At 40.3% G+C, this 9,891-nt stretch overlaps 1 protein-coding gene across 1 annotated transcript in view; it reads right to left on the bottom strand.

Moving 5' to 3' along the window:
* Positions 1-8,279, bottom strand: part of LOC121377137 (endoglucanase E-4-like) — a 28,331-nt gene extending 20,052 nt beyond the window's left edge. Inside the window, exon 1 of the mRNA XM_041505030.1 lies at positions 8,153-8,279. Coding sequence (XP_041360964.1) covers positions 8,153-8,279 — 127 coding nt within the window. The remainder of the gene's footprint in view (positions 1-8,152) is intronic.
* Positions 8,280-9,891: the final 1,612 nt, after the last annotated feature.

Raw genomic sequence — 9,891 nt, 5'->3', positions numbered from 1 at the left:
TAATACTACACTACCAAGATAATACAGTAGTACTAGGATAATACTACACCACCAGGATAATACTATACTACCAGGATAATACTACACTACCAGGATAATACTACACTACCAGGATAATATTATACTACCAGGATAATACTACACTACCGGGATAATACTATACTACCCGGATAATACAATACTACTAGGATACAACTATGCTACCAGCATAATTCTAACCTACTAGTATAAAACTATACTACCAGGACAATACTATATTTTTAGGATAATACAATATTACTAGGTTAATACTACACTACCAAGAAACTACTATGATACCACGATAGAACTATACTACCAGGATAATTCTATACTTCTAGGATAATAATATACTACCAAGATAATACTCTACTACCAGGATAATACTATGCTACCAAGATAATACAGTACTCCTAGTATAATACGCCTGTAACGTTCCATGGAATTATCGTGACCAGTTTCAGTTGTGCTCCACAAACATTGCCCGGATTGACGGTTAGGGTTGTAACATTTCTTTGAAAAGGTCATCTCCCTTTTCTCGTACAACGCGATGTCATTAATAAAAGTTCGCTTTGTTTGACGATGCCACCGTATCTCATGTTAATGAGTTAGCATATGTTTAACGACACCACTAGACCACATTTGTGTATTAATCATCGGCTATTAGATGTCAAGCATTTGCTAATTTATACATATAGTTTTAGAGAGGAAACTCGAAACATTCCTTCCATTAGTAGCAAGGAATCTTTTGTACGCCCCTTTCTAGAGACATAATAGCACATACCACGGCCTTTGATATACCAGTCATGGTGTATTGGCTAGAACGAGAAATAACACAATGGGCACTCAGACGGGATCGATCCTTGACCGACAGCGCATCGAGCGAGCGCTTTACCACTGGGCTACGTCAGTAATGGCTACAGCCCAGTTACTGTCAAGTTCACGGGTCTCCATCTGTTTAATATTTCATATCTCTCATGTGAGCAACTGTCAAGAGATGCTATTTTTAGAATTAGTCGTCCATTCGTTGGACAAGACCGGATAAATAATTGAATTACTTTGATCCCCGATGAAAGGCCAGGACACTGAATTCGACACTCTCTTTGATGGTGGGAAGTGAACTAATGCTAGCTGTCGTCACAACAGAACACTTTGTGAATCAATCACATCCCGAGTCGGCGGTTACCAGTCTCACTGACATTTTGTTATTGTGGCAATGTTTCTCTGCGTGTGTTGTCTGACTGTTTGTTATTGTGGCAATGTTTTACTGCGTGTGTTGTCTGACTGTTTGTTATTGTGGCAATGTTTCTCTGCGTGTGTTGACTGACTGTTTGTTATTGTCTGTGTTTCACTGCGTGTGTTGACTGACTGTTTGTGTTATTGTGGCAATGTTTCTCTGCGTGTGTTGACTGTTTGTTATTGTCTCAGTGTTTCACTGCGTGTGTTGACTGACTGTTTGTTATTGTGGCAATGTTTCTCTGCGTGTGTTGACTAACTGTTTGCTATTGTCTCAGTGTTTCACTGCGTGTGTTGACTGACTGTTTGTTATTGTGGCAATGTTTCACTGCTTGTGTTGACTGACTGTTTGTTATTGTGGCAATGTTTCACTGCGTATGTTGATTGACTGTTTGTTATTGTGTCAGTGTTTCAGTGCGTCTGTTGACTGATTGTTTGTTATTGTGTCAGTGTTTCACTGCGTGTGTTCACTGACTGTTTGTTATTGTGGCAATGTTTCACTGCGTGTGTTGACTGATTGTTTGTTATTGTGACAATGTTTCACTGCGTGTGTTGACTGACTGTTTGTTATTCTGACAATGTTTCACTGCGAGTGTTGACTGACTGTTTGTTATTGTGTTAATGTTTCACTGCGTGTGTTGAGTGACTGTTATTTTGTCAATGTTTCACTGCGTGTGTTGACTGATAGTTTGTTATTGAGTCAGTGTTTCACTGTGTGTGTTGACTGACTGTTTGTTAATGTGTCAGTGTTTCACAACATGTGTTGACTGACTGTTTGCTATTTTGTCAGTGTTTCACTGTGTGTGTTGACTGACTGTTGTGTCAGAGAGAGAGAGAGAGAGAGCGAGAGAGAGAGAGAGAGAGAGAGAGAGAGAGAGAGAGAGAGAGAGAGAGAGGGGAGGGGGGGAGAGACAAGAGAGAGAGAGAGAGGTAGAGAGAGAGAGAGAGAGACAGAGAGATAGGTAGAGTGAGACTGAGAGAGAGAGAGAGAGAGAGAGAGAGAGAGAGAGAGAGAGAGAGAGAGAGAGAGAGAGAGAGAGAGAGAGAGAGAGAGAGAGAGAGAGAACAAGAGACGGATGGAGGGAGAACAAGACAAAAGAAAACAATAGTGATAAACCGTGTTAACACTGTGACACAGGCTGGATTCGAACTTAGTTTCCTGACGCCTCCATATCTTTTACTCATTGGTGTCCACGTGACGACCACAAGAGTGAACCAGACATGATGCGCTCCCCCACCCCCGCCCATCTGACCACCGATTTCCGACCTGTAATATCTAAAGCTCTCCTCTTCGTTCCCTTCATGCTCTGCACGGCTTCTAATTTCTAATTTCAAATATGTCTTCATATTATGTAGGCAGACTTTTATTCTTCACAAGTGGGCGGTACTTGAATCTAGGCTAAATAGTTTAATATCGCCAACGACTAGAAACTAACCCTAACTGTGGCTGTGTTACTGTCGCTAGTGATGAAAAGAATGAGTGACAGAACACATTTATAATAGATTGATATTAATCACACATGGGGGGGCGTGACGTAATCCAGAGGTAAAGTGATCGCTTGAGGTCTGTTATTATTATGTTTTTAAATATCTTTTGGCATTGTATTTGTACATTTCCATTATATTCGCATTTACTCAGCCATCTTTCATGTAGCTGTCGATTTCAAGTCCGACTGCCCTATACACACGAAAGTGTGATAACAAAGAGAGTTCCCATCAGGTGACAAAGTTCAATTAGAGTAACAGAGTGTACACTGACCTCACACTCCAATTAGAGTAACACAGAGTGTGCACTGACCTCACACTCCAATTAAACTAACACAGCATGTACACTGACCTCACACTCCAATTAGAGTAACACAGAGTGTACTCTGACCTCACACTCCAATTAGACTAACACAGAGTGTACACTGACCTCACACTCCAATTAGACTAACACAGAGTGTACACTGACCTCAAACTCCAATTAGACTAATACAGCGTGTACACTGACCTCACACACCAATTATACTATCACATAGTGTACACTGACCTAACACTCCAAATAGACTAACACAGTGTACACTTACCTCAACCTCCAGATATTCTAACCCAGCGTGTACACTGACCTCACACTCCAATTAGACTAACACAGTGTCAACTGACCTCACACTCCAATTAGACTAACACAGAGTGTACACTGACCTCACACTCCAATTAGACTAACACAGAGTGTACACTGACCTCACACTCCAATTAGACTAATACAGCGTGTACTCTGACCTCACACACCAATTACACTATCACATAGTGTACACTGACCTAACACTCCAAATATACTAACACAGTGTACACTTACCTCAACCTCCAGATAGTCTAACCCAGAGTGTACACTGACCTCACACTCCAATTAGACTAACACAGTGTCAACTGACCTCACACTCCAATTAGACTAACACAGAGTGTACACTTACCTCAACCTCCAGATAGTCTAACCCAGAGTGTACACTGACCTCACACTCCAATTATAGTAACACAGAGTGTACACTGACATCAAACTCCAATTAGAGTAAAACAAGAGTGTACACTGACCTCACACTCCAATTAGAGTAACACATAGGGTACACTGACCTCACTCTCCAATTAGACTAGCACATAGTGTACACTGACCTCACTCTCCAATTAGAGTAACACAGAGTGTACACTGACCTCACACTCCAATTAGAGTAACACAGAGTGTACACTGACCTCACAGTCCAATTTAACTAACACAGAGTGTACACTGACCTCACAGTCAAATTAGACTAACACAGCGTGTACTCTGAACCCACACTCCAATTAGAGTTACACAGAGTGTGCACTGACTTCACACTCCAATTAGAGTAGCACATAGTGTACACTGACCTCACACTCCAATTAGAGTTACACAGAGTGTGCACTGACCTCACACTCCAATTAGAGTAACACAGAGAGTACACTGACCTCACACTCCAATTAGACTAACACAGAGTGTACTCTGACGTCACACTCCAATTAGAGTAACCCAGATGGTACACTGACCTCACACTCCAATTAGACTAACACAGAGTGTACTCTGACGTCACACTCCAATTAGAGTAACCCAGATGGTACACTGACCTCACACTCCAATTAGACTAACACAGAGTGTACTCTGACATCACACTCCAATTAGAGTAACCCAGATGGTACACTGACCTCACACTCCAATTAGACTAACACAGAGTGTACTCTGACGTCACACTCCAATTAGAGTAACACAGAGAGTACACTGACCTCACACTCCAATTAGACTAACACAGAGTGTACTCTGACGTCACACTCCAATTAGAGTAACCCAGATGGTACACTGACCTCACACTCCAATTAGACTAACACAGAGTGTACTCTGACGTCACACTCCAATTAGAGTAACCCAGATGGTACACTGACCTCACACTCCAATTAGACTAACACAGAGTGTACTCTGACATCACACTCCAATTAGAGTAACCCAGATGGTACACTGACCTCACACTCCAATTAGACTAACACAGAGTGTACTCTGACGTCACACTCCAATTAGACTAAGACAGAGTGTACACTGATCTCACAATCCACTTAGAGTAACACAGCGTGTACTCTGACCTCACACTCCAATTAGAGTAACACAGAGTGTACACTGACCTCACACTCCAATTAGAGTAACACAGAGTATACACTGACCTCACACTCCAATTAGACTAACACAGCGTGTACACTGACCCCAGACTCCAATTAGAGTAAAACAGAGTGTACACTTACCTCAACTTCCAATTAGACTAACTCAGAGTGTACACTGACCTCGCACTCCAAATAGTCTAACAGAGTGTACATTTACCTCAACCTCCAGATAGTCTAACCCAGATTGTACACTGACCTCACACTCCAATTAGACTAACACAGAGTGTACACTGATCTCACAATCCAATTAGAGTAAAACAGCGTGTACTCTGACCTCACACTCCAATTAGAGTTACACAGAGTGTGCACTGACTTCACACTCCAATTAGAGTAGCACATAGTGTACACTGACCTCACACTCCAATTAGAGTTACACAGAGTGTGCACTGACCTCACACTCCAATTAGAGTAACACAGAGAGTACACTGACCTCACACTCCAATTAGACTAACACAGAGTGTACTCTGACGTCACACTCCAATTAGAGTAACCCAGATGGTACACTGACCTCACACTCCAATTAGACTAACACAGAGTGTACTCTGACGTCACACTCCAATTAGAGTAACCCAGATGGTACACTGACCTCACACTCCAATTAGACTAACACAGAGTGTACTCTGACATCACACTCCAATTAGAGTAACCCAGATGGTACACTGACCTCACACTCCAATTAGACTAACACAGAGTGTACTCTGACGTCACACTCCAATTAGACTAAGACAGAGTGTACACTGATCTCACAATCCACTTAGAGTAACACAGCGTGTACTCTGACCTCACACTCCAATTAGAGTAACACAGAGTGTACACTGACCTCACACTCCAATTAGAGTAACACAGAGTATACACTGACCTCACACTCCAATTAGACTAACACAGCGTGTACACTGACCCCACACTCCAATTAGAGTAAAACAGAGTGTACACTTACCTCAACTTCCAATTAGACTAACTCAGAGTGTACACTGACCTCGCACTCCAAATAGTCTAACAGAGTGTACATTTACCTCAACCTCCAGATAGTCTAACCCAGATTGTACACTGACCTCACACTCCAATTAGACTAACACAGAGTGTACACTGATCTCACAATCCAATTAGAGTAAAACAGCGTGTACTCTGACCTCACACTCCAATTAGAGTAACATAGAGTGTACACTTACCTCAACTTCCAATTCGACTAACTCAGAGTGTACACTGACCTCACACTCCAATTAGAGTAACACAGGGTGTACACTGACCCCACACTCCAAGTAGACTAACATAGAGTGTACACTGACCTCACACTCCAATTAAAGTAACACACAGTGTACACTGACCTCACACTCCAATTAAACTAACACAGAGTGTACACTGACCTCACACTCCAATTAGACTAACACAGAGTGTACACTGACCTCACACTCCAATTAAACTAACATAGTCTACACTGACCTCATACATCACCGCACTCTGAATTTGGAATTTATATTCAATATTCTTGTTGTATTATGTTTTATTACCCCAGCAGGCACCCATAACGGATAAAATAAAAATCATAATTTCTCACTGAGAAATTATCATGCAATGGTCAAAAGAACAATACTATTGGATGATTTGACGCTTACAAACCAATGACCTTGTCGGTACTAAATATGACGTCATCACGATTTGGCAAACATACACAATGACGTCATGTAGTTTAAAGAGTTTCGTTTACGGCTGTCTGTTGTTGGTGTAATAAATTTATAATAAAATGTCATTTTAATGCAATTCATGTTAGATTTTGTACCAGAATAAAGATAACTCTTGTTTTTGAAAATGATCTGAAGTTACTAATTTGTTTTGAAAATGATTTATGTCGACGTTTAAATATAATGGATGACGCGGAATTAATATATTATCGAAAACACCACACTCGAGACTAAGTGACAACATATTGGACGAGTTCTCGGAATGTTGTCATCGTGGTAAATCCTGGTCGTCCATAACAGCGTACATCTAACGTCTGATATATGCAATTAACCAAGGAAAAAAGGCTTATATGAAAGTTGTATTAGAATGTTATATATAATGTCATTGTTGTTATATTCAATAGTGTTGTTGTTGTTATGCTAAATTATATAGCATAATGTTGTTATTTTGTTCAATATTGTTGTTGTTGTTTTTTGCTGTTGTTGATAATGACAACATAACAATCACATTAAAGGGACATCCCTGAGTTTGTTGCAGTATTTAAGATGTTATCGACTAACAGACTTTCTAACGATTGTAATTACATATCAAATATATTTTTCTGCATAATATATTAGTGGCTGTATATTAAACATGTTTCTGATCGTTCTAATATTTGTACTAGGTTAAATTTCATTATATTTCCTAAAATATATTTTTTCGTACGTACGAAATTATTTGAAGATAAAATCCAGTTTGGGCTTCTTACAAATATTAAGACGATCCGAAACACATTGAATATACAGCCATTGATATTCTAAACAAGAAAATATATTTAATATGTAAGTTTAATCGTAGAAATATTGTATTAGTCGGAAACATCTTACAATGTAGCAAACTCGGGAATGTCCCTTTAATTATCCCCTGTGCCAGTGCTTTAATAATTTTGCTTGTAACAGTCAAACAAGACATACACACAATATATAGATATTAATACATCAATACATACATCCATCCATCCATCCAACCATCAATCCATCCATCCATCCATCCATCCATACGTACATACATACATACATACATACATACATACATACATACATACATACATACATACGTAGGTACATACATACATAACATGCAATACAACACAGACTGACAGACATACTGACAGACAGACAGAGAGATACATAGATAAATATATATATATATATATATATATAGATAGATAGATAGATAGATAGGTAGGTAGGTAGGTAGGTAGGTAGGTAGGTAGGTAGGTAGGTAGGTAGATAGATGATAGAGAGATAGGTAGATATATAGATAGACATGCAGACAGACAGACATATAGATACGTAGAACAAGTCAGAATAGCTATGCTTTATGTGGGATGTTTAACGTTTTAGTCATTTGAACGACCTTGCACTTGAGAACGCGAGTAGAGTGAAAAGTGCTTCACAACACTAACAGACAATGAACAGCGTAATATTTATTTTCGTGGTTTGCCACCCAAGAGCACCGACCGCGAAATAAATCATACTCGAGCGTTCAACCCACGGAGATGGACACGTCCCGAAACACCCGTTAGTGTCTTCCATCAAACGACTTGACCAGCGTGGAAAGATGGCGATATTAAAGCGAATTCTCCTCTCGATCACAAGCAGCATCTTGAGTCATCTTGAGTTATCTTGAGTTATCTCCCGCGCGGCGGCCTGGACGCGGAGATTGATGAGCCCCCCAATAAGGTAAATAGATTGCGTTAAAGGTCAGCTACAGAGTTCTGTTGTCGCGCTCTCCCCCTAGGAATGTGAATTCTGTGTCCGTGGCAAGTCATTCATAAAACTGTCATGCTCGTCGCTTGTTATTAAATATAAACTCCGCCGGGACGGGGTTTGGTGTCGAGAAGATGTCACTGACGTGATTAATGCCTGTCACATCCCAAACCGCGCGTAAAGTCAGCTCAGCCGTCACTTACTAGCTGGACTAAAATGATTCCGTCTAACAGAAAACATGCAATGAGCAAGATTCTATATTAAATACAAATCTCTGTTTACAGTATCAAAAAAAGAAAGAGATGTTTTATTTAACGACGCACTCAACACATTTTATTTACGGTTATATGGCATCAGACATATGGTTAAGGACCACACATATTTTTAGAGGAAACCCGCTGACGCCACTACATGGGCTACTCTTTCCGATTAGCAGCAAGGGATCTTTTATTTGCGCTTCCCACAGGCAGGATAACACAAACCATGGCCTTTGTTGAACCAGTTATGGATCACTGGTCGGTGCAAGTGGTTTACACCTACCCACTGAGGCTTGCGGAGCACTCACTCAGGGTTTGGAGTCGGTATCTGGATTAAAAAGCCCATGCCTCGACTGTGATCCGAACCCAGTACCTACCAGCCTGTAGACCGATGGCCTAACTACGACGCTACCGACGCCGGTATGTGTACAGTATCAATGGATGTGTATCCAGAGGGCTTCCTGCTCTGTTTGATAACCAGCAAGGGGTTGTTTTGCATGCTCTTTCCCACATATAGGGCATCGCATACCATGTCCTGTGATACGCTAGTTATAGGGCACAGGTGGGGACGGGGAAGCATTAGAGATTAGGTTCGTCAAGGGAAATTGATCCTACGACCCAGTGAGTTCGTGTTAAAACGATTTAATTTAAAACATATGACCAAACCCCGGTTATGTTTACAGTTAAACTTTGTTTTGTTTAACGACAACAATGGAACACACTGATTTAATCACTGGCTATTAGATAACAAACATTTGGTAATTTTTGACATATAATCTTAAGGATTACTAGCAAGGATATTGTGCATGCACCATCTCAAAGATAGAACAGTACATGCCACGACCTTTGATATACCAGTTGTGATGCACCAGCTGGGATCATGTCTATAACAGGATGTCAGTGTATCAGTTCGTTGTCTCTAGTTGAGAGGTGGAAATAGGGGTTTCTGATAAAAAGTATATACACACTAGATTACACGTTAACTGTCTGATAAAATTATATACTCATCATATTACAAGTTCACACACCCATAAAAATATAGATCTATCACAAGTTAACTCACTTATAGAAATATAGACCCATCACAAGTTAACTTACTTATAGAATTATAGACCCATCACAAGTTAACTTACTCACAAGTTAACTCAATCAAAGAACTATAGACCCACCAAAAGTTCACACGCCCATACACATATAGACCCATCACAAGTTAACTCACTTATAGAATTAAAGACCCACTAAAAATTAAC

Source organism: Gigantopelta aegis, chromosome 7, assembly GCF_016097555.1.
Source record: "Gigantopelta aegis isolate Gae_Host chromosome 7, Gae_host_genome, whole genome shotgun sequence".
Classification (NCBI taxonomy): Eukaryota; Metazoa; Mollusca; class Gastropoda; order Neomphalida; family Peltospiridae; genus Gigantopelta; species Gigantopelta aegis.
This window is presented reverse-complemented; position numbering and strand designations above follow the sequence as displayed.